This window comes from Lactuca virosa, chromosome 2 (genome assembly GCF_052849685.1).
Source record: "Lactuca virosa cultivar CGN04683 chromosome 2, Lactuca_virosa_CGN04683_v6, whole genome shotgun sequence".
Classification (NCBI taxonomy): domain Eukaryota; kingdom Viridiplantae; phylum Streptophyta; class Magnoliopsida; order Asterales; family Asteraceae; genus Lactuca; species Lactuca virosa.
This window is the reverse complement of record NC_136427.1, coordinates 59,518,164-59,545,001: the sequence shown is the minus strand read 5'-3', so window position 1 is coordinate 59,545,001 and position 26,838 is coordinate 59,518,164. Positions and strand designations below refer to the sequence as shown.

General features: G+C 36.5%; 1 protein-coding gene across 2 annotated transcripts; it reads right to left on the bottom strand.

Annotated features, from left to right (window-relative positions):
* Positions 1–21,561: 21,561 nt before the first annotated feature.
* LOC145159124 (putative 2-oxoglutarate-dependent dioxygenase SLC1) lies at positions 21,562–25,646 on the bottom strand. Of its 2 annotated transcripts, none has more exons than XM_079078032.1 (4): positions 25,234–25,646; positions 24,824–25,065; positions 22,338–22,671; positions 21,562–22,155 (listed from the first exon to the last, which is right to left on the bottom strand). In XM_079078032.1, exons 1-4 carry the CDS (start codon positions 25,519–25,521, stop codon positions 21,898–21,900), a joined length of 1,122 nt encoding a protein of 373 aa, XP_078934158.1. In that variant the 5' UTR covers positions 25,522–25,646; the 3' UTR covers positions 21,562–21,897. The 2 variants fall into 2 exon arrangements, with proteins under 2 accessions (XP_078934158.1, XP_078934157.1); XM_079078031.1 differs by having other exon boundaries at positions 22,281–22,671; positions 25,234–25,635.
* Between the last annotated feature and the right edge of the window lie 1,192 nt (positions 25,647–26,838).

The following is a 26,838-nucleotide window of genomic DNA, read 5'->3' as shown; positions in this document are numbered from 1 at the left end:
GCATATAATATCATATCATAATCATACTATCAGACATATCTGGGGCGTCTGACCTACACATCAGTCGTAGCAACCGAATCGGGGATAATTCCCTCCTACTGATACTAACACATATAACACATCATGCTAGCATGCACACATATCAAACCAAAGCAAACCATACAATTATCACCAAGACAATCGTCTCCACTAAACATCTACTAGTGGGCCGGCCTTAGTGCCTTAGACCCACTTCTACTGGAAGGTAACTCACCTCGATGTCGTGTAGTGTCTGAAATGTCCTCGGCGTGAAAGTCGGCTCTCCTCGACTCCTCAATCCATACACGGCAACCCTTCTAAGTTGTCAATTCGAACATGCAACGCTAACCAGGGTTAACCTAATTCAATCAAAGTCAACATTGGTTAAAGTAAGCATCCAGTTCACCTGACTCGCCGAGTTGGTCTACCAACTCGTCGAGTCCATACTCCTTTATCTCGATACCACCCTGACTCTACTCGTCGAGTCTAGCAAGAACTCGACGGGTTCTCCTTCAATCATACCATACGGACCATCTTCAACCGACTCGCCGAGTTCATCCTTGAACTCGTCGAGTTCATCTCCCTCATATTAATGTGTCCAGTCTATGACTCGCCGAGTTGTATGAACAACTCGTCGAGTCCGTCTTCAAAGATTGGGAGATTGCCTTGGACTCGCCGAGTTTGCTCAACCACTCGTCGAGTCCCATGATTCCCAGGTCCCCTAAGGGCCTAAACAACTGAGGGACCTTCCACACTATCATCTGGTCCATCGACAAGAAAGGATTTGGTGGTCATTACACCCTGGCTCGCAGAGTCCCAAGAACGACTCGCCGAGTTCATCTTTGACCATTACTATACAGTCGATTTAAATGGGTTTTAACAAACCAAAATCATAGATCCGGCCTCCTAATGTCCATTTTACACGTAAAGTTCCAAACTTGGTGCGCATGCATGGGGTCCTTGGCTCAAATAGCCATAAAAGGTGGTCTACAAGGTGCATGGGGTGTTTATGGCAACAAGGTGGGCACCTTTATGCCATAAAAACCCTCAATAGCCCAAGATCTGAAGCACAAATTCATTCCTTACACTAAATCCCAAATACATCCTCACTACGGCTTAGAAAATGGAGGAAAATGGACCAAAATCAAGATCTACATAAAGAATAGATAAGGTTCAGCTTTATACCTTCAATAAGCTGGAAATGTGCCCAAAGCTCTGGATCTTCCTGATTCCCCCTTGATTTCACAAGCCTCCTCCTTCTATTCAAGTTTCAACCACCCAAAGTAACACCTCAAGGCTCAAAAACACACTAATCACGGCTAGGGTTTCGAGATAATGCTTTCTGGGAGTAATAGGGACGATGGAGGCTGAGATAAGTTGTTTAAATAGGGTGCAAACCCTCAAATTTAGGGTTTCACTCAAACAGCACCTACTCGCCGAGTCGGTCACCCGACTCGTCAAGTAGGCCACTTAAACTTCCCACGAATCACGACTCTACTCGACGAGTTGGGCCACAAACTCGTCGACTCCCAGAGGAAATACATGAAATTCTTGAATTCAAATACGTACCAGGAATCAGGTGCTACAGTATATTATCATTATTTTAATGTTTAATTTAGTTGTTTTGTTTAGTTCTCATATGTTTATTGTTTTCTTTATTTTTGGAGAAGATTCAAGACGAATATGAAAAAAATGCAAAATAAGGTCGGGGAAGGCGGAGAAGTAGATGAGGTACAATGTCTCGCTCATGCCCTCGAGACATGTCGCAGGCATGATCGTGGAGTGGGTAGGAGACAAACCGCCAAATTCGGTCTAATTCCAAATGAACGGGCTTCCACATCTTCCAAATCTCAATCCAAATCTCTAACCTAATTTGATGCAAAACAAATGCAAGAATACTTGGAACAATATAATAACTCCTAACTTCCAACCACCACCATTTCGTAGGTTTTTATTCATTTCCAACGCAAAAGTAAGTACCTCACAAGGAAATACATCTCAAGAAAATGTCAAGCCCGAGAGGATGTAAGAAGTAGAAGAAGAATATGATAACGATGGTTGATGTTTTGTGTTATTTTGAACAATTATAGTTACTTATTATATGTAATTTGGTATATAATATTAAACTTGAATTTGAACAATGGTAGGTAGTTATTGTATCTCATTTAATATAATATGTAAAATGTTTAGATTTGTTAAAAATACAGGATTGGTAAATTTATAGAATCTTTAAAAACTAAAAGAAACATCCGGTGGCTATACCGACGACATGTCGCCACTATAGCTATTTGATAGACAACTGAAACAATGTTGCGGGGACGACAAGTCGTCGCTATAGATATTTGATTGACAACTAGAAAATTCCTGTGGCAACGACATGTCATCGCTATATGTCGTACCTATACCATCACCATGTCATCGATATAGGTGGTACCTATCTCAATGACATGTCGTCGCTACATGTAACTAATAATTTTTTTTTCGAAAATCATTCTCGACGGAACATGTACCGACGACATGCCATCAGTATAGGGTATGTCAACGACTTTTTTTAACCTATCCTGATATGTCTGTGCCGACGATTTGTCGTCGGTATAACCTATCCCGACCACATGTTGTCGGTACAGGTTCAGAAAATATTGTCGCCACAGGGTGTTAATGTTGTACTATGGGGGTGGAGGTGGCGGGGATGGCTGAATGAGATGTTCGGTGGTTAGGTGATGGACTAGCTAGGTTTGTTATGTTAATGGTGAGGATATCGAGTCAGGTGTTGGTTACAGTGGCAAGATGCAGGAGTGCATGAACGTGGTCCGCCGGTGCTTCATTGGTTTTAGTTTCTAGTCTGGAAAGTATGTCGATTGTAGTATCTTTCCGGGGAGGCATAGTGGTGAGATCATGAATAAAAGCACCAAAAGATAGGAACTGTATTCGAGGTGGTTAACCTCCAAGATCCAAGAGCTTAAAAGAAAGGGAACAATTGTAGGTTTAATCTTGACATAATATGTTTTAAGTTTATTTTAGTATTTGCTTTTATTTTGTGAGTCAAATAACTAGGTAGAATAGGTCATGTTAGGAACGACTATTTGGGGCCCTTTTAATGTGGTGATTAAAATTCGGGAACGGGGGCCTTGTTGAGTTTAGTTTGTTTAGATCCATTAGGTTATGTAGGCTATAAAAGCCTTTACTTTTCTAGAAATATATGCAGCCGTATGAGTTACAAGTACTCTTTTTCTTCATCATATTTTCATACGTAATTAAACAACACAATGTGCATTGTTTGAGAGTGAAATTTAGGGCCTGATTTCCAAATTTGGTATCAAATCCTAGGGCTCGTTTAGAAGAATCAGGTTGAGAGTCGGTGGCGAGAGAGGATGAGCAACCCTTGGCTGCAGGACTGAGAACGAAAGAAGAGGACGGTTGGGTGATTTCATGTTAATCCCATGAAGAATTGAAGACCGACTGCCACAACAGCAAACACCGTCGCCGGAAAAGTAGAAGACCAACACGAAGAAAGAAGAATGAAGAATGAAGAATGAAGAATGAAGAATGAAGAAAGAAAGAAATAAGAAAGACGGAAAGACAGAAAGGCAGAAAGAAGAAAGAAGAAAGAAAGAAAGACACAAAGAAAGAAGCAGCAAGTAGCAGACAAGAAAGAAAGCAAGAATGAAAGATAAGCAGCAAGGCAGATCATGTTTGTTAATCATATGCAGCAGCAGAACTTTGTTGTTTGTTAGCAAGTAAGAAAGAATAAGCAAGCAGCAAGTGAGTAACAAACAGGAGAGGGTCGGTTGCAAGCAAGATATCAAGATCAAACCTAGATGGTTTGAATATCAAGTAAACTAGCAAGCAGTAAGATTCGAAGTGAGCAACCAAGAGAGTTCGAAAGCAAGAAAATATGAAGTTTAGCAAGAGCACGAAATAATAACTTTGTGTTTTAAAGCAAGTAGCAAGATTGAATTGAAAAGATTCTAATAGCAAGAGATAATCAAGATTGTCAAGATTAAGGAGGTGAATGTAGGTTTAATCTTGACATAGTATGTTTTAAGTTTATTTTAGTATTTGCTTTTATTTTGTGAGTCAAATAACTAGGTAGAATAGGTCATGTTAGGAACGAGTATTTGGGGCCCTTTTAATTGTGGTGATTAAAATTAGGGAACAGGGGCTTAGTTGAGTTTAGATTGTTTAGCTCCATTAGGTTATGTAGGCTATAAAAGCCTTTAGTTTTATGGAAATACTAGCTATGTACCCACGCAAAGCGGCGGCGACAAATAGTTTTTTACAGCAATTGGTTTTATTTGGAAACATCTTACTTTCAAGGAACTTGATCTATCAACATATACATAAAGTTCACATATTTAATAATTATGGATCCAACACTTTTCTTTAAGAAATGGTCTCTTGCCTAATTTTATAGACGATAGTAGAAATGTGTTGTACAACTATAGATTGAGGGCTTAAGTCATGCTTACAAGTAAATATACAAATCCATTTATTTCGAATATTTTTCTTTGTAACAAATTTTAAATGACAGGAAGCTTTTTTCTTTTAAAAGGTAAAAATAACATTTGAAAACAATCATAAATGCTACTGGTTAGTGTTTCTTGCTAGATTTGACCATATATTTTCTATTATTTAGATTTTGAGGTTTCATTTATGTTTGGTTGTTTTTTAGGTAAGCGAAGGATTGAAGAGGAGGTTGCAAGGTTGAAGATGTGAATGAGTAATAGTGTAGAATGACTCAGTTTTATTCTGTGTTTAAGTAGAAATTGGTGGCAACATCTAAAGGAGGGGAAAATAACAAAGAAAAAAAATTAATTAAGCCCTAAATTTACCAAAAAAAGGAATCATACAAATACAAAGGAGACGAAAAATGAAGGAACTGATTATCACCTTTAACACAACGATAGTCCTAAGAAGGAATCGTGAACGTGGACTTCTGAACAACACAATAACTGTAGAAAACATAAGAGAAGAAGTAGAAGGTCGATTCGAATTTGGAGCATCGATTGTCGATTCCGGTATTGTATGTGTCGCCGGAAGGACGATGCTTAAATGTCGATATCATAAGAAGCTTCAATTGAGTTTCAATTTAATGAAGTTGTCTCTTTAAAATTGATATTTCCAGTTTTTCCCCCACCCCTTTTGAGTTCCAATTACCTACAGGTACTCTGATTATTAGATTTCCAATTTCAAATTTGGAAAAAGTCATAACAAAAATATATTTGAAAAGTAAACCCTAATTGTTGAATCGGATGTGAACATCTTCTGTAAATTCAACTATTACAGAAAAAGAAATAAAATAATATCAAATATGAGATCCTCTTTTTGAAGGAGAAGAAGTCAATGGAAGTACCTGTGAACGCCTAGACATTTGGCGATGAATCCCTTCTGCATTTTTGCCCTTATTACCATCCAATATTACATATTTACCATGTTCCTCTTTCTCGTTCTCTTTGGTATCTTGATTAAACTCGACCTTTTCTCAGATTCTAATTCCATCAATCTTCTCAATGATTTCTCCTCTGCATCTCTCAAAAATTTTAACGTCGGAGGTGGTGAAGATGTAATCTTTTTGAAATCAAAATCTTTAGAGTGAAAATCATACAATGGATTACAGAAATGCTAGTGATGAAGACCTAAAAAAAGCCTACCGTCGTCTCGCCATGATTTGGCACCCGGACAGAAACCCTAGCAGTAACAAAGGAGAAGCGGAAGCCAAATTCAAGCAGATTTCTGAAGCGTATGATGTGTTAAGCGACCCCAAGAAGTGTCAGATCTACGATCTTTATGGGGAAGAAGCTTTGAAGTTCGGCCAAGTCCCTCCGCCCCATCCTTTTTCCTCCAATCGAGGTTACACTGCTCATCACTACATACGAAAAGCAAAATCACAAACCTCAAAGAAGCGCAAATGGGTAGATCTATATGTACAATTCATCCACAGAGAGTGAACCATCATCCACGTAATCATCCTTGACTCAGCCCTTCAAAATAGCTTTCGCATCAGCTGTGAAAGGGGGAAAACCATTAAACCAGCGAGTAATCAACAGAAAATGAAGGAGTTGTGCGAGGAGGTTAAAACTAGTACCTCTAACTTCATGAAGTCTTGCTTGTTCATCTTGATTAAACGTCTATAACTGGTTTGTGAATAACACAAATTCAAGAAAAAAAAGCAAAGAAGTGAAGTAGGTGATCGACATTGGAGAAATCAGTGTAAAGCCATGCGTTCTTAGAAGCGGAGCAAGAACCATAATTTGAAACCCACAAATATCAAAATAAAATAAAGCTTGAACTTACTGTTATCATCCAAGTAGACTTTTCTATTTCATAGGGTTTGGATTTTAAAATCAAATAAGAGCTATAGTGGGAAGTGATATATATGGAGAAGAAATCAAGAGAAGGGAACCAGAGGTCCAATGGGAATGAAAAGGAAGAGGGGACCACCACCATAGGCAGTTGTCGTTGCTGGAGGCGATTCGACGTCTTCCGGTATCAAAGCTAGAGAACCATCAACGATATTGAAGGGGGTAGACTATGCGTTTCTAGTAGAAAGAGAAAGAGTAAGGCGATATTGGTGGCATTGATAGTAGAACTATGGAAGTGTGGTGGCATGCCAGAAAAGGGAAGCATGGTAGGATACAAGTTAACGTGGGAAATGGTGGAAGCGTGCTTTTTCAGCTCCATAGTAATGACTACTATTTCTCTGTATCAAAGATGCAACAACACTGAGAGTGGAGAATGGGTGATGGTTCCTGATGGCTGTAAGGCGGTGGTGAAGTTCGTTGTCAGGTTTGAGAGAGTTGAATTTAGGGTTTGAGATACCATGTAGTTTGATCGTATTTGAAGATGTGTGCTTTTTAAATTTTAAATTAGGCGAATTGACTGGGAACTTAAATGACAATTTGGTTTTGAAGAGCGCTGGTCAAGATAAGAAACAACAGAGAAAATAGGGAAAGATACAAGAGCCGAGTCAAAGATATGGATTGATTGAAATTATAATATTATTATATTTGTAGGTTGTTGTACTATTAGCTTTATAGTTTGGACGTCTTAAAAAAATAATATTATTATAATGAATCTATTTTTAGAAATAGTAAGATTTCTTTTATAAGATAGTAAAGATATGCAGCCGTATGAGTTACAAGTACTCTTTCTCTTCATCTTATTTTCATATGTAATTAAACAACATAGTGTGCATTGTTTGAGAGTGAAATCGAGAGCCTGATTTCCAACAACAATAACTGGAGAAAATTTTTCAATATCCACTAAAACCAAATTACAATGCTTAAGTACTAGCTTGAAAATTTGAAAATGCAGCTAACCATCAAAAATGGTTTACTCTTCAAAGTGGAACCCATTATTTAGGAATACCTATAAAACAGAAGGAATGGACACTACAAGAAAAATCATAAATAGCTACGGAAAGTTACTATGGAATCAAAATCTGTTGCTATTTTACTATGGAATATGCTACGAAACGACCTGTCATAACTATTTTGCTACATAAATGGTTACGGAATTGCATTATGTAGCTAAATCTTAAGTAGCTATGTAAAATTGTTACAAAATCTAAATTTATAGTTATTTTACTACGGAATATGTTACAAAATGGTTGGTTGTAACTAATTTGCTACGGAAATGGCTACAGAATTGCATTCCGTAGCTAAATCTTGAATAGTTGCTACATAATTAAAATCCGTAGCTAGTTTACTACAAATAATGCTACACATTTTTTTGTTGTAGCTACTTCTCTATGAAGCTTGTTACAAAATCCATGTATGTAGCTAGTTGGCTACATAATTGGCTAGGAAATAAAAATACGTAGCTAGTTAGCTATGGAATTGAGATCCGTAGCTATTTTGCTAGGACAATTTGCTACAAAATAAAATTTTGTAGCTAATCTATTATGGAACTTGTTACAAAAACGTGGATTCCGTAGGTATTTGGCTACGGAAAATTCCGTAGTCAAGTAGTTACGAAATATGTTTCCGTAGCAAAATATATAAGAATATTGAAAAAAATATATTAAAAATACACAATTATCTTTGAAAACTCAACAACAAAAATAAAATATTATTTTTAATTGTTTTGAAAATTTAATTATAATATAATTTCTACATTATAAATATTTTGTAATTTGCCACTTCGCATAAACTGTAGGGATTCGAATAGAAAATTCTGCATACTTCACAAAACTTTACTCCTATTGCGAAAGTGGGTAGTAACTGCCAAAACACTGAAACTGTAAGGACCATATGCGAACATTTTTCTTTCTTCCCCAAATTTGTTACTAGATGCGAATGAACAAACCACACAGCAGTCGCAAAGCAAAGCATCAACAACCCCAATAGCTGATCGTCCCCAAATTTTATATATTTATTTCAGGTGTCATCCAAATTTGTTACTAGATGCGAACTCAATTTTGACCCAAGTTAAAGCATTCAATGCGAAACCGGATCGTCCCCACGGCATTTAACGTCCCTGCTGCGAACAACCAAAATCAGTTGAACCATATTTGACTCCAAAAAGTCAACTCCAAATCGAATTCATCAATTCGTTCAAAAAGTCTTCATCCCTACCAGGTAACATTCTTCTCTCTTCTTTTTGCTCCATTTTCTCTTTAACACGTTAAATTCGCGAAGAATTGGATGAAGCTGCACAGGGATTCAGAGGTCTTACGATTATTTCCCCTCTCCAATCCCTCTGTGACATTTCGTCGAACACCTTCCGAATGTTCGTGAACATTATTAACTTCATCATCAATTTGATCATCGCCTGTAGGAGGCAATTCCGGTCCGATAATCTGTCTGCGGTGGGAAGCAGCTTCTTTGAGTTCCTTTCTTCGAAGTCTCTTCCTCTGAGCTCTTATGAGCTTTTGAGATCCTAATTCATCATCTTCCCCGCTTGACGCTGAGAAGTTCGTTTCCGCTTCTCTCTCCAATTTGTGTTCACATAAACGAAATAAAATCAAAAGTTAAACCCACTAATACGATGATGATCTGAATTGTCGATTTCCCGGGCGAAATCGAGGGTTTGTTGATCATATTTGTTCTCAAGAGGTGGTGGCGAAGGTGGAGTATAGACCATGTTAATCAGGGAATCATGAAACTTTTGTTGTATCTCCTTTCTCTTCATGGTTCTAAAATTGGTAAACTGGTGGAACAAAAGCATTCGTAATAGACTAACAGGTTTTAAGGGTTTCAGATGAACAGTCTGTTTCCTGAAGGGGGTAACTTGTGCTTTCAAGTTTCTGGATTCTAGATTCAAATGTGTTCATCTCGTCTGCCTTCTCCACTGCAAAAACTTCTTCATCTTTAATCTTTTTCACCACTGTAACTACTATATTTTGCTTCTTTCTAGTGCTCCATTTCTGCTTCATATGGGCATCATTAAGTAGCCATAACCTTGAATCAGATTCTTCTATAAACTGTTTGTTTTCATATTCAAGATGATCTTTCCTAGGGCAAATCTAATTTCTGAAACATCACCCTTTCCAAGTAACCCATACTCCATCTCAAAACAAGTTCTTCCCTTATTGTAATTCTCCACATTATGTGCAACAACATTAAAAAGTTGTGCAGCACCATGTCCTGAGTTATTGGATATAAATACCTGCAAAAAAGATTATAAAGAAAAATAGCAACAAAAATCTACCCAATTAAATCAATGTCATTCTAACTATGGAAGTTTACTTGCCATTTGATATAATTTTCTAGGTTTAAAATTACCTGACTCTTCTATGCTTGTTTCTGCTATTCTACTGTTGTCATCTAATCCAGAGACTTGAAATTCTACTGTTGGCATCTCAATTATATGAAATATCTTTATAATCAGCATTCATAATATATCAATTAATGATTTTTCTTGTTGGATGATGAAGGTGAAGGGTTTTGAGCATTCTAACACTTCCTAAGTGTACATGCAACCCTATTAAACCTTGGATCTATGTTTGTCTAAGATACATGCAAAATATTATTTTCCAAGGTTTATAACCTATCTAGCATGTCATGGGGTACATTTAACCATAAAGGAACTAGATGAATTACATACCTTTTGTTGATTGTTGATTCCTTGGAGTTTGAGAGCCAAGCACCAATAATGTGAATGCCTCAAATGGAAATCACAAATCACCCAAACTTGGAAAATATATGAGAGAGTATTCTAACTCTTGGTTTTGGCCACCACACTTACACACACACTTAGTGTCTTTTTCATGCAACATAAGCTTGTTTATATAGTGTACATGGTTAGGGTGAAACCCTAATAACCCATGTCTTTTCCTCTTCCAAGGATCCATGGGTAAAAGCTCCATGGATCATCCATGGACTTCCATATAAGCTTAGCCCATTAACAAATGAGCACTAGCCCACACTATATAAATATAATAGCCCATGATTTAATTAGTCTTCCTTTTAATCACTAAATTAATTCATAATTAATTCAAGATTAAAACTAATTAAGTAACATGACTTTATATTAATATACTATAACTTATAACATATTAATAAATCGTAAGTATACAACTCTCATAAAATTATCCATAACTAGTTCGGGTAAAGTGCAACCCAAATGGACCATGCCGGGTCGGGTCAAGTATATACCAAATAAGTTATGGACTTAGACACCTTATCCAACAGACTCCCACTTGGATAAGTCTAATAACTGTATTTGCCTATATTACTTCAGGAACCAACCGGCAATCGTAGCTCTCGAAAACTCTTGTGAACTATGAAGCGTCATTTTAGATAAGTGATCATATAATCCTCTGCTCTCAAGATATCAGCCGGACAAATACATGGAACAATGTCTTACTTATTGTCTAGCAGTTGTTTCTCGATTTTCGATTTGTTTGACAAAGAACTTAACTGAACACATCAATTTAGTTCTGACCGGGCCCGGTACATGGGTCAACACAAAATCATCGAGGGGCCCAGATATCGCTTCTATTTCTAGAAGGAACAGATAAACTTCGACTCATATGCTTGTTCTACTACTTATTGAATTGCACACAAAGGCACGTTTTATAACATCAAGTTACTGATGCGTTTACGTGCAATCAATGCACAACCAACTCATAGGTAACAACTCATATCTCTAGGTTTGAAGACTTATATGATATTACCGTCTCACGATCACTCGAGATAAATTCCATGAAGTGATACAAGTGAGCGTGGGTTTATTCCAATACTCATAACTTATGAGCACTCATGAACGTTGTAGCAACCATTGCTATGTCTAAACACCTTTAGGCATCTACAAACCCAATTCATGACAATCTTGATTCATACCTACTTCCGACGTATGACCGATTGTGGAGGTTTGAATAAATTGATTATTCTGAAAGTCAAAACATGCAAAACTGAAACAATAGTAAATAATTGACAATGATAGTAACACTTTACTCATAAATAAATCACACATTTTATTCATCATCAAACGTCGATTACATTTTACAAGTTTCAGAAAAGGCTATCTAATCTATAAAACTAATATCGTCCCTCAGCCCGATGCGCCTCGCATGCTGCAAATGCTTAACCCTCGTCAGTCCCTTCGTAAGGGGATCCGCATGGTTCTCATCCGATGATACCCTCTTTGCCACGAGGAGTCCCTCTTCTATCTTGTGTCTTATGAAGTGATATTTTCTGTCAATGTGTCGGGATCTGCCATGATCTCTTGGTTCCTTGGCTAAGGCAACCGCACTATTGCTGTCACAGAAAATCTCCATAGGCTCCTTAATAGCTGGTACAACTCCAAGGTCTCCGATGAAGTTCCTCAGCCATATCGCCTCCTTTGCCGCTTCACTCGCTGCTATGTACTCTGATTCACAAGTCGAATCAGCTACAGTCTCCTGTTTGGAACTCTTCCAAGTGATTGCCCCTCCATTTAAGGTAAAGACCCAGCCCGACTGAGAGCGGAAGTTATCCCTATCAGTCCGAAAGCTAGCATCACTATACCCTACTACTCTCAAGTCATCACTCCCACCAAGGGTAAGGATCCAATCCTTAGTCCTCCGCAGGTACTTGAGAATATTCTTTACCGCAGTCCAATGAGCCCTGCCTGGGTTCCCCTGATATCTGCTGACCATGCTCAAAGTAAAGGCCACATCAGGACGGGTACAAGTCATAGCATACATGATCGAACCAACAGCGGAAGCATAAGGTAATCGACTCATCTCAGCTATCTCATCTTCTATACTCGGGCACTGAGCCTTGCTCAGTTTGGCATTGCTTTGGATCGGTAATTCTCCTTTCTTGGAACTCTGCATGTTGAACCTTTTCAACACCTTATCCAAGTAGATACTCTGACTAAGTCCAATTAGTCTTTTACTCCTTTCTCTTAATATCCTTATCCCTAGGATATAGGTAGCTTCTCCAAGGTCCTTCATAGTAAAGCACTTCCCAAGCCAGGACTTAACCTCCTGCAAGGTTGGGATGTCATTTCCTATGAGTAGTATGTCATCCACATACAGTACCAAAAAACTAACTATACTCCCACTAGCTCTGACATACACGCAGGACTCATCTTCACTTTTTGAGAAACCAAACTCTTTGACCTTCTCATCGAAACAAAGATTCCAACTTCGAGATGCTTGTTTCAATCCATAAATGGATTTCTCAAGCTTGCACACTCTATTGGGGTACTCTGCACTGACAAAACCTTCTGGCTGATTCATGTAAACATCCTCAGCCAACTTTCCGTTAAGGAAAGCGGTTTTGACATCCATTTGCCATATTTCATAATCATGAAATGCAGCAATGGCTAGCATAACCCTAATAGACTTAATCTTTGCCACTGGTGAAAAGGTTTCATCATAATCAATACCCTGAGTCTGAGTAAACCCCTTCGCAACCAGTCGAGCCTTATACGTGTGCACCTTCCCATCCATGTCGGTCTTCTTCTTGAAGATCCATTTGCACCCGACTGTCTTACGGCCTGGTACATGGTCAACCAAGTTCCAAACTTGATTGTCATACATGGACTGTATCTCGCTGTCCATAGCCTCCTTCCATTTAGTAGACTCTGGGCCAGCCATGGCTTCCTTAACACTGTTAGGTTCATCTAGATTTACCAGTGTACTGTCACTGATAAATGTATCACCTTCCGTAGTAATATGAAATCCATAATAAAACTCAGGTGTGTTCCTAACCCTTGTGGAACGCCTCGGAAGTACAGACTCGTCAGCTGGATCAACAGGAATTTCCTCCTCAAGTTGATTGCTAGTGTTTGAGGTTCCTTCACCAATTGAGTCTTGAATTTCTTCAAGGTCAATTTGCCTCCCACTGTCTCCTTGGCTTATAAATTCTCTCTCTCGAAAGACTCCTCTCCTAGCCACAAAGACCACATTCTCACCGGGTCTGTAGAAGAGGTAACCAAAGGATTTTTGTAGGTAGCCGATGAAAATACACCTTTCACTTCGAGGTTCGAGCTTGTCATGAGTTTCGCGCCTCACGAAAGCCTCGCAACCCCAAATCTTGATATGGTCTAGATTGGGAACTTTCCCAGTCCACATTTCATGAGGTGTTTTGGCAACCTTCTTTGTAGGGACTAGATTAAGGATGTGGGCGGCAGTCTCTAAGGCATACCCCCAAAAAGAGATTGGTAGCGAAGCTCGACTCATCATAGAGCGAACCATGTCCAACAAAGTTCGATTGCGCCTCTCAGCTACACCATTCAGCTGTGGTGTCCTGGGAGGTGTCAATTGTGAGACAATCCCACACTCCTTAAGATAGTCGAGGAACTCAGTACTAAGATACTCACCACCTCGATCGGATCGAAGCATCTTAATGTTCCTGCCCAATTGATTTTCTACTTCCTGTTTAAACTCTTTAAACCTTTCAAAAGTTTCTGACTTATGTTTGATTAAGTAGACATAACCATATCTACTAAAATCATCAATAAAAGTCACAAAATAGCGATTAGCATCCCTTGTGGCGGTTTTGAATGGTCCACATACATCAGTATGTATAAGGTCCAACAAACCCTCACCCCTTGCACAAGTACCAGTGAAGGGTGATTTTGTCATTTTCCCAAGTAGACAAGACTCACAACTATCATCCGACTTGAGGTCGAACGACTCCAAGACTCCATCCTTTTGGAGCTGGCCTATGCGTTTCTTGCTTACATGTCCAAGACGACAATGCCACAAAGATGCTTTATCCATGCTAGTAGAAGAATCAATACACAATACATTATTCCCTAAATTATCTACAACCGATACAGCTTCATACACACCATTACAAGGTAATGCTTTAAAATAAAGAATATTATTAAAGAAAGCATTAATACTACCAACTTCATTATCAAAAGAAAAGGTAAAACCTTGTTTGTACAAAGCATGAAAGGAAATAATATTCCTCGCCATTTCAGACGAGTACACACATTTATTCAAATCTAACTTTAACCCACTATCTAGCAACAAAGTATAAACTCCAATCTTGGTAACAGGTGCAACCTTCTTGTTCCCCATGATTAAGTTTATCTTTCCGTGCTCCACATCCTCACTTCTTCTTAGGCCCTGCAAGTCACAACAGATGTGAATACCACAACCTGTATGAAGAACCCAAGAATTAGAATATGGTGAGTTATTAGACAATATAGTGTAAATACCTGCATGGGATGGTTTCACTTTCCCATCCTTGACATCCTGCAAGTACTTTGGGCAGTTTCGCTTCCAGTGCCCCTTATTTTGACAGTAGAAGCATTCAGCGTCCTTAGGGATGGCAGAAGGAGTGATAGAACCACCTTTGGTTCCAGATGAGGAGCCTTCAAGGGACTTTCCCTTGGTACCCTTCGAAGGGTGCTTCCTCTTTTTCCCTTTGCCTTGCCCGATAGCCAAAACAGGGGTAGTAGTAGGAGTAGGAGTAGCAACCGACTTACTCTTAAGACCACTTTCGGCAGTCTTCAGAAGTTCATTAGACGGTCCACATACCTTTGCATTTTCTGCATGTGGCTCGTGATTGGTTCGCTATCCTTCATACGGGTAGTGATCATGGAGGAGATTATTTCATACCGCTCTTGACGAGCACTCTGATGGTACCTTTCCATCAGATCCTGATGCATCTCAAAAGGGTAATAGTCCTCATAGGACTTTTGGAGTTCAGCTGTCATAGTGGCCATCATGATGCATGCCACCTTGGTGGCATCTCTTTCATGTGCCTGATACTCAGCGACCTCCTCAGGAGTAGCAGTGGACTCATCAAGCTCCTTTAGCTCCTTATCGAGGACATATTCCTTGTCCTCGTAACGAGTAACCATCCTGATGTTCCGGATCCAATCCATAAAGTTGGAACCATCAAAGATGACCCTCCCACAAAGGTTCATGAGGGAAAAGGAGCTAGTAGGGTTAGAGCCCGAAGCATTGTTGTTGGAAGACATCTGAAAAGAAGAAAACAAGTTTAGATTAGATATATCGAATCCTTAATAATACACCCAAATGTAATATTAAGGCTAGGATCCAACACAATATATTATAACTTAGAAGAGGGATGCCGTAATCTAAGCTATAATATATTTGAAGGTAGGTGAATGACGATTCACCAATTTCTACCATGAAAACGAAATGAATTATTAGGTTTAATTGGTTTTGAAATTCCTAGATTCCTTTGAGATTCATTGAACTTTTCAATGGCATGTTTCAATCTCGATTGTGCCCTTCAAGTTTTGTGACTGGGATGCCGAGGATCACAAAACAAGGTGTGAATAACCATGCAAATTCACTTGGTACCCTTAATATTATCACCTAATCAATGTGTCGGTTAACTACACACGCTCCACCGATCTATGATAAACATTAAGTCACCCTTCGTGATCCTTACTAGTCCAAGTTAGTGTGCCGGTTAACCACACACGCTCCACCAACGACTTGGTAAGGTACAAAGTGTGAATTTCATGGGTTAGCACCATATTCACATTTTTCTAAAGTAACTAAGATTGGGAATTTATAAAAGGTTTAGTTACTTTATAATATTCATCATACTTTTAATGAGAATTTATAAGTCCTTGTCCTACCCGTTCGGCTAACGACCCTCCACCAGTCAAGCAAGCGGTGGGTGAGAGTGGACACCCATTAAGTTGCCATTTTATAGGCAACAACCTTATACCCACCTTATAGACTGGCTTCGTGAATGAGGCCTACTAACGGTAAGACGACTTTAATCTTATACATATATATAATAATTAACCATTAATGTTATAAATAGTATAAGGGTTGAATTTTAACTTTTAAAACTCTAAGGGTTTGGAATTAAAGTATATTAAAGTGTGTGTAACTTTACAAATTCCAAAACTTGAGGACAAGTTTTGAAACTATTCAAAACTTTTCATTTCATAACTTATGAATTAAAGGTTCATAAAAATGAAGACTCTTCATTTCCATGTAACTTATGTGTTTTAAGTGTGTGTTTAAAAGAAGTGACCTTTGGATATCCATAACTTGAGGACAAATTATGGACTCCATTAAAACACATAAATGATCAAGAATTAATCCTAAACAATTTAGCAAATAATTCCTATCATCTTCTAAATTCATAAGAACATGAACATGATCATCAAAGTTTCAAGAATTATATGAACACATACAAAGCATGAAATTTTGATATAAGCTATTGTAAATGGATTAGAACAACCATTACACCAACTAAAACAAGTTTTAAAACACCAAAACAGTTTAGGGTAATGTTTCTAGTCCATTTCCAGCAGCAAAAGTCGAAAATCTGCATTCTGAGGCTCCTACTCGCCGAGTGCACGAACCTACTCGCCGAGTAGGATGAGTTTACACATGAACTCGGCGAGTCCCCCCATGGACTCGGCGAGTTCATCAGTCAGAAAGCAAAAATCGACCTTTTATCACTATTTTGCATCACGTATCAAACAAACAAGCCTAGGCTCTGATACCACTGAAGGGTTTTGAGCATTCTAACACTTCCTAAGTGTACATGCAACCCTATTAAACCTTGGATCTATGTTTGTCTAAGATACATGCAAAATATTATTTTCCAAGGTTTATAACCTATCTAGCATGTCATGGGGTACATTTAACCATAAAGGAACTAGATGAATTACACACCTTTTGTTGATTGTTGATTCCTTGGAGTTTGAGAGCCAAGCACCAATAATGTGAACGCCTCAAATGGAAATCACAAATCACCCAAACTTGGAAAATATATGAGAGAGTATTCTAACTCTTGGTTTTGGCCACCACACTTACACACACACTTAGTGTCTTTTTCATGCAACATAAGCTTGTTTATATAGTGTACATGGTTAGGGTGAAACCCTAATAACCCATGTCTTTTCCTCTTCCAAGGATCCATGGGTAAAAGCTCCATGGATCATCCATGGACTTCCATATAAGCTTAGCCCATTAACAAATGAGCACTAGCCCACACTATATAAATATAATAGCCCATGATTTAATTAGTCTTCCTTTTAATCACTAAATTAATTCATAATTAATTCAAGATTAAAACTAATTAAGTAACATGACTTTATATTAATATACTATAACTTATAATATATTAATAAATCGTAAGTATACAACTCTCATAAAATTATTCATAAGTAGTTCGGGTGAAGTGTAACCCAAATGGACCATGCCGGGTCGGGTCAAGTATATACCAAATAAGTTATGGACTTAGACACCTTATCCAACAGAAGGAGCCAGAACCTATTGATTGGGAGTACTACAGGAAAGGAATTTCTTTACCAACAAACAAACATGCATACACTTTTATACCAACAAAACCTATTGATTGGTAGTAATTTTAATTGCAGTTTTTGTGCAACCATAGAAATCATTCCATTAGGGTTCCAGTTTTTATTGTTTTTCTAACTTTATTTTAGATAAAAATCAAAATATTTTATAGATAATTTTGAATTTTTGGTCCTATATCTTTTTGTGTATTAACACTCTTGTTTAAAATGATTTGAGTAATGGCCTCATTTTGTGTATACTATCTAGACACCCCTTTTTCCCTTCCTAACATTCCTTTGAACTATGTTATAATGTGCTAAGTTGGTGAAGGGTAAAACGGTCATTTATCATACTCAAATAGTCTTTATGTATGCAATATTTTTTTTTATTTTGAATTTTTTTTAAAAGTAGTATGCTTAAATTTTTAGTAAGATATTTCTACAATATTTGTGATCTAACATATTTATAACTTCCTAAGTTTTTAAAATTTCAGGAAAGTTGTCACAATTCTTATTAAGAGACACATTGAAACGAAAGCAACATACAAGTGTACGTTTCATAAACAAACGTACCAATGATGCAAAATCTGTTGGTAATATATCTGTCCCATTATCTACACCAGCATTATCTACACCAGCATTGTCGTCATCATCATCTCGTACCACATTATCATCTGTTGGTACTGTATCTGCCCCAACATTTGTTTCACATGTTGGTACTATGGGTGCCACATCATCAACACATGCATCATCCATACCTACATCATCCAACCAGTCATTCTTACCTACATCATCTACCCAATCATCTGTACCTACATCTATCCAATCATCTACACCTGCATCTACTACATCATCTGTACCTACATCCACAACAAATTGTAGTGAATAGGTTGAGGAAATGTTGGCGTTCAACATCAAGAGTATTTACTTGGATCTACAGGACTGGATGGGCGTCTATATATTGGAGTGCGAGATAAGGAGTAAGTTAAAATTCTTACATTTTTATCAACATTGAGCTTCATGATTTTTACAATGTTGTTAATTTTTTCTTTTGTAGGTTATTTCCTTCGGGCCCATGTTCTTCCATTATCTATGAATCCTTTGGTGAAAGAGCTGATTTAAATGGGTATAGCTGGGCAACTTTAAGTGACGAGACAAAACTCCTTTATTGGGACGGGTTTCATGTATGTATCTCGTTTATACAATTATTAGGTACTCATTAACTTAAAAACTCATCTATATATTTTGTATTGTAGAAAAAGTGCTATTGGGATGATGCAAAAACTCCGTTAGTCCAGGCTTGTTGGGACAATAAGGCAAAGGAAAGATATAGACAATATATCTACATTATAAGCTCAAAATGGAAAAAGTCGACTCTAAAAAAAACCTGTTAATATAACATCAGAAGTGTGGACATCCTGGACTGCAAGATGGAATAGTGAAGAGTTCAAGAAGAAATTAGAACAAAACAAAAAAATAGTTGTAGAGGTTTAGCTGATGGACAAGCCCTTTCTACGCATACCGGTGGATCGGCTTCTCATTCCAAGATTGCTTCTGATTTAGTAAGTACTCATTTAATTTTATATTATAGCAATCTACTTTCATTTAAAAATACCATTATTTAGTTCTATTTTGATTTTTATAAGGACTAAGCCTAAATGCATAAAATAGCAATCTACTTTATTTTAGTTTTATATTATAGCATTCTAGTTCCATTTTTATTTTTAAAAGGACTAAGCATAAATACATAAAATAGCAATGAACTTTCATTTAGTTGTATGTTATAGTTTTTCTAGTTCCATTTTGATTTTTAAGAGGACTAATCCTAAAAAGTATGTTACTTTATTTTTTTATTTTTAAAGAGTGGAGCCTAAATGCAAAAAATAGCAATCTACTTTCATTTACTTTTGTATCATAGCAATCTAGTTCCATTTTGATTTTTAAATGGGTTTAGCCTAAAAGTAAGTTGCTATTTTTTCATTTTTAAATATGTAAGCCTGAATGTAAAAATAGCAATCTACTTTAATATTGATTTTTTTTGTATATATGTAGAAGAAGCTTTGGGGACATGATCCGGCACACCATGAACTATTCTTGTATACACACACTAAGAATCACGATGGAGTGACTTTTTTAGCTGACAAGGCTAAAAAAATTCATGTAAGTTTTATTTTTAATAATTTCATGTAAATTTTATTTTGATTTTTGTTTGTATAAGTTTTATCTCAACACAATTATAAAATTATAGGATGATTTTATGGAACAATGTGATCGGTTGGAAGCAATAAGAGAGGAAATTGATGAGGACAAACTATTTTATGATGTTGTTGGGGGACATGATCGAAAAAATAGATTATATGGATTTGGCTCATATGGAAAGCACATTCGTTCTAGTAAAGGATCTTCTGAAATGCATCGCGAACACTACGAGGATAATAATGCCGAGACAAAAGTCGAGATTGAGAATTTGAAGAAGTTTGTTGAGACACAACGCGAACAATATGAGGATATTCAACAAAAATATGACGATGTTCAGCAAAAATATGAGGATGCTCAGAAAAAGAATGTGGAGTTTCAGCAGAAAAATGTGGATGTTCAAGCAAAGTTTGAACAACAACTTGCACAAGCAATGAATGTCATTAACACATTGAGTGAACATGTCAAAACTTTTATTAATCAATGATAGAATATTATGTATCGAATAATGTTTTACGTTAAATTTGTAGCGACTTTTGATTTTGAAATATGTATCTTTTGATGTATTGGATATTTCTTTTAGTTTCTATAGAAATACTTTGTTATTTTTGGTTTTATATTAATTGTATTTTTGTAAATTGATATAATAAGTCAAATTAAATATCCGAATTTTATAGAAAAAAATGGTATGGAACGATTGTTATGGAATTGACTACAAAAAAGTTGTTACGAAATTTGCTACGGAATGAATGGCTACGGAATTTGTTACGGAACGAATGGCTACGGAATTTGCTACGAAACAATTAGTTACGGAATTTGCTATGGACCAAATGGTTACGGAATTTGCTACGGAACAATTAGCTACGGAATTTGCTATGGTCCAAATGGCTACGGAATTTGCTACGAACCAAATGGCTACGGAATTTGCTACGGAACAATTAGCTACGAAATTTGCTATGGACCAAATGGCTACAGAATTTGCAACGGAACAAAATAGATACGGAATTTGCTACAGAATTCATTGTTACGGAATTGTGATGGAAGTGTGTTGTAGTTGAAATGCTACGGATAGACGTCGTAGCAACGGCCATAGCAAAATTGCTACGGAACTATAATTTCGTAGTTAAACATTTTGCTACAAGAAATCTTACTATGGAATCTCATTGGCAAATTCCGTAGCAACTTCCGTAGTTATTTAGGTTTAGCTACGGAATTACATCATTTTGCTAACTTTTTCCGTAGTTAAATCAAAATTTTCTTGTAGTGGGAAGTATCCAATGCTAAATGGCTTGACTTGTTAAAGACACATGCTTTACTCTAGGAATCTTGGAGCCCTCTGGTGAGTCGTTTGGGCCTAGTGATTGCTTCATGGTCAGATAGTTGTTGGACTGTATTAACTTCCCTTAAATTTATTATTTATGTTTAATTAGAAGAAAAGAGTGCTATTCTCAAATTTATTATTTATGTGTTCGTACTTCTAACAATGTTAGGTGACACCCAATCAGAATATCGGTACTGTGGGCAAGGCATTTGAATAGCATAAAAAACATGACATAGATTAAACCTAGGGATCCTTACATATATATATATATATGGAAATGATTTATCTGCAGTTTTAACACGTAAACCATGCATGATCCTTCTTTTCTACAAGCAAAATAAGATAAAAAAACACAACTTTTAACAGATATTCTTCAAAAGACTTGACACAGTATGTGAATGATTCCATCCGTCCATGTACGAACCTTCAGTAGTTTTTTTTAACAATATACATGTGTTCCTAAGAACTTTTACCCTACCTCCTCCACAAAACTTGCCAGACTCTCATCTAGCATCCTAAGGTTTTACAAACACGCAATACACATGGCTTCCCCTCCAGTAGCTCGTAGAAATCATAAGTTCATAACTCGTTTCTGTTAAACAACATTTGCATCTCACTATCATCATTTTCTTGTACATGAATATTTCAATAATTAATTTTTGTTGAGACTTTCATTAGGTATAAATATGTGTTAATTTCCTAGACTCTAGAAAATTTTTATGTTTAGAATCACAAGTCGTAATATATTGAACAAAATCTGCAAAATCAGTATCCTTGTATCGCTTTGGATTTTCATCATTGATTAGCATTGGCCATGGTCTGATAACTGCCGTGAATGCTAAACTATGCAAAGATGCCACTGATATTCTTGATTTCTTGGAATTCGCTAGGACCCTATGCATCACACTCTTGTACCTTCCATTGCTAAGTATCTGCAAATCACATAACCAACATAATTTAGATCCATGACTTTCAAATACGACTATCTAAAAAGTCCATACCCCTTCTTTCTAAAGAATTGGTAAAACTGCATAATCAGAATGAAATATGCACAAACCTCAAGGTGATCACCGATGTTCACAACAAAAGATTGAGGATGAGGTTTAATGGTTACCCAATGATCTTTATGAAGTATCTGAAGGCCTTCAACCTCGTCTTGGAGGAGAAGGGTGAGGAATCCATAATCGGAGTGTGGTGGCATTCCAAACGTCAGCTCAGGCTCCGGGCATGGTGGATAGCAATTCACCACCATTAGCTGGCTTCCATCTCCAATGTCTTTTTTTATAATATCGTAATTCTCTTCCCTGTTGTCATTGCCCGATTCTTGATTAGTTTTTGGTGTTTTGTTGTGTGTGTTTTTTTCTTCTAATCCAAGGCTTTCTAGGATGGCTTCCATCAGCGATTGGAACAACATTTGTGTCTCTCTTGCATACCCTACTCCCATTTCCCTATCCAAGTAAGTAAAATTCTTAACCATTTACTTTAGAATAAATGCAACGTTTTACATGCATGATGCATAATTGAGTTGGATTTGTTTACAACAAAATGAAAAAAAAAAACGTGAGGAAAATAAATTACTAAGTTTCAGATATTGTTTTTTTGTAATCAGTGTCTTTCCTAGAAAAGTTAGGTCATTGGGTACATGGCACCTGCAACATGAAACCATCATCGTGGTGTATCACTACAAGAATTGCGACCTTTAATGGCGGCGTCTGTCTGTGTCCGCGCTCAGGGGCGCACCCAACATAGGGCAAGAGGGCCCACCTACACAAAAAAATTTTTATGGAAACCCTTTTTTTTATAATATATATATATATATATATATATATATAATATTTTTGTTAAATAAAAGGAATTAGGGTTGTTATACGGCCTATTCCATTCAAAACATGAAATTAGTAGAAATTGTTCGATATCGTTTCATTTTAAATTATTTTAATGATGGAAGACAACATCTTGTGAAACTTAAAATAAACAATTTAGATAAGAATTCATATTTAATTACATTTTGTTATCGTTTGAAGAATTTTGCCACTGATTTATATTTTGTATATTATTTGGTTTATCCTAAAACAAAATCTTTGCTACGCCACTATCCCCGCTAAAGGGGTCACCACTAAATCCGAGTATTCTTCTAGTGTATAGAAAGAGGGAGGAAAAGAGAAGAAATCATGATGAAGAAGAAACTGATTGAGTGTGGTCGAGCCATAGCTTAATTAAATCACAATGAAATTTAATTTAGTAATTTGAATATTTAAAATCATTAAAAGATAGACATGATACTGATTACTAGTTATTATTATTATTATTATTGTTACGTAACTTAATTAGGTATTAAAGTATAATTAAAGAAAAGTATTATTATATTGTATATGTTTAATGTCAAAGCCTTTGTATGTTTTCAATTCAGGAAGCAGTCGTTTTCTAAGTAATAAGAATTTATTATTATAATTTTTACTTTATATATTATGTTTAATGTCAAAGCCTTTGTATTTTCTTTTTAAGCCATGATGTATTGTCCTCGTACTAAAGACACAATTCTGATGTGGCTGTTGTGCATACAGCTCATAGATGTGTGTCTTTTTGCCACAAAAAAGTATAGGCCTTCAGTTTGTCAATAAGGATAAAGGATTAGATTTGATGTCACAAAAACACAGCTAATAACAACAAGAATCAACCATTATTTATGGTTTGAAATGCGTTTTTAGATATTTGGAGTTGATTTTTTTAAAGCCAAGTATGACAAAAATAAGCGTCGAGACGCTAAGTTTTTGACGCGTCTCACGAGTCGTCTTGTTAGACTGTTTGTCACATCAACTAAACTAGCTTATCAATATCTATAGTAAAATGTTTTCGATTTTCTTATTTCGTAGAATCCACAAATAATAAGAGATCATTTTCTTATTTCGTAGAATCCACAAATAATAAGAGATCATTTTCTTATTTTATCTATATTATATATCGTAGAGCTTTCTTAGTTGCTTCTTCTGTTGGATGTACAATAAACTGTGTGTTTACAACTGGTTTGGACCATAAAATCATTTAAATAGTTTATGACAATAACTTCTTAATTAACAACTCGTGGAAAAAAATTTAGTTTGAAAATGCTTCTTTAAAAAAATTTCAATTTTTAGACGTTTTTGATATGAAAAAAGCTCATATTGTAAATGGGGATCATTAATTTAACGTTAGTAATCAAGAAACCTAAGTAGAATGAGTTATATGCTTTAGGTCCATATTTATCTTAGCAGACTTAATTAATTATTTACAATATACCAAATTTTGGTTGTCTTCATTTTAATGATTACTGCAATTATTGTAACAATCATGGATGTTAATGAGCATTGATATGTCAGAACCCCTTGTTTTCTATTTTCCTTGTCCTCCTATTCGTGTGTGTACTTACAGACCCTTATGAAAATTCAAGGTTTAAAACTCAATAAAAAAACAATTTAAAGAATATTCAAACTAAGCAAGCCATTATTAGGGTTTGTGTGAGTTTCGGTGTGTGTATGTGTGGGTGGATGCACATACACTCAAGAACTGTTTATAAAGTGTCTTCAAAAGAATGGAAGGTAGGATAGGTAGGTTTGAATTTACCTAAAATCCGAAGGAGAAGAAGGCCACTGAGAATGAGCCTCAGTAGTGCAAACCAATTTCAAAAAGTCTCTCCAACATAAAACGCCATCTTTCATCTGGTTGAAACTGGTTCCATATCGAACAAGAGAATGAACGTCTGTAGACATATACTTCTCTCTCTCCTTCAAGGGGAGCTCAAAGAATCTTCTAGCCACATCTATCATCTCGCTTAAAACATCACTTGAAATCCCATGGTTTATAACCTACAGTATGTATACATAAAACATTCCATAACTAAGAGACATTAGAACAAAAGCACAACGTAGGGCCGTAGAACATATGTTACGTTCTAGGGTGCAGTATACACTACAGCGTGGTCTTAGTTGTTGGTTGAGTGAAATGGAGTCATGTTCATGGATGGATGGACTAACCTGGAAGAACCCGTAATGCTGGCATGCATGAGCCAATGATGTAATGACTTGCTCATGGTTTGGGCCATGCAACTCCGCGAAATCAATGACGGGCAGCTTCAGATTTGTGACGTCATGGAGTTCGGTAGTTATAGAGTTGTCGGGACGTTCAAGTGTAGGGAGGATATACTTTTTGGGAACTTTTATGATGCCCATTTCACACAAGTGCTTCACTCCTTTGTTGTGTTCTTGTTCCTTTAAGCTCTCACTTTGGTCATCCCTCAGTGCCATTGCTTGAAACATCACCATGAACCTTGTAACTGGTTTGCGTGTGTGTGCGTTTGTGTGAGAGAGTTTGTTCGTTTGTTAAAGGAAAGAAGTTCAGACAATGAGAATGGTACAATGAATAAAGGAGGGGCGATCGGCATATTTTTATACTATTTGTGAGTTCAGAGGGGGTAGGGTGGGCCGGTGGGATGATGTGCGGAAAAAATGCTTTTTAATGATAAAAGGATAGTAAAGTTTAATGCTTTATGCTACAGCCACATAATGGTCCACGTTATTGACCCGTAATGTTAACTAAACCTAAAAGAGAGAGTGAACTTTTTTGAAATATTTTTGATTTTGTACTAATTAGAAAACTAGTTATTTTGGTAAAGAATATATATGTTTACATTTATTATTTATCTATTTGAAGATATTTTACCATAAAGATATTAATTGATCATTTTCTAAGTGCATCATTTTGTCTTGTTCATATGTAATTCACGCGTTTAAATATTAATCAAAAACACAATCCAACAGTTTCGTTGACATCTCTATTGCCATGTCCGCATAATTTGTATGCGTTGTATCTGTATAATCTATATCATCAATCAAAAAGACAATGCAACAACTTTGTATGCCTTTCATTATACACTACTAGAAAGATCACAACGCTACAATAATCAATCCCAATGGTGACGACTTTTTTAATCTTATGTCGACGACAAGTTGGAATAACCTATACCGACGACAAATTGTCGATATAGCCTCAACATTGGAATTGAAAAAAGTCATGTGGATAGGTACCCACCATACCGACGACATATCGTCTGCACATGATCCATTGGGATTGATTTAAAAAAATATATATCATATATTTGTAACGAAGACAAGGCGCCGTCATAGATCCCCTCTATACCGACGATGTGTCATTAGGACATGTCGACGTATAGCGACGACAAGTCGTTGACACAAGTTTGTAACTGTTTTTACAGTTTGAGCTATAGCGACAAAATGTCGTCGATATAGGTGAAAATCGTTTTTACAGTTAAGACCTATAACGACGACATGTTGTTTGTATAGCCATTTTTTTAAAAATATTTTTTACAGATTCTGAAATTAAAAAACCTGTTTTTTAAAACAAACCAAAACCATATGTAGCATAATTTTATAATTAAATAAACATAAAAACACTCACATAGTTCAAATGTAACACCCACTTTCCAGAAGAACAGATCGGTTAGGGCATCAAGGAGTCAAAGACATGACTTTTGGGGAAAACAGGTGTCACAACGTGACCATGAGGAGGTCACGATGTGACACGTGGAAATGAGAGTCATGACGTGCCATTATGATGCTCAC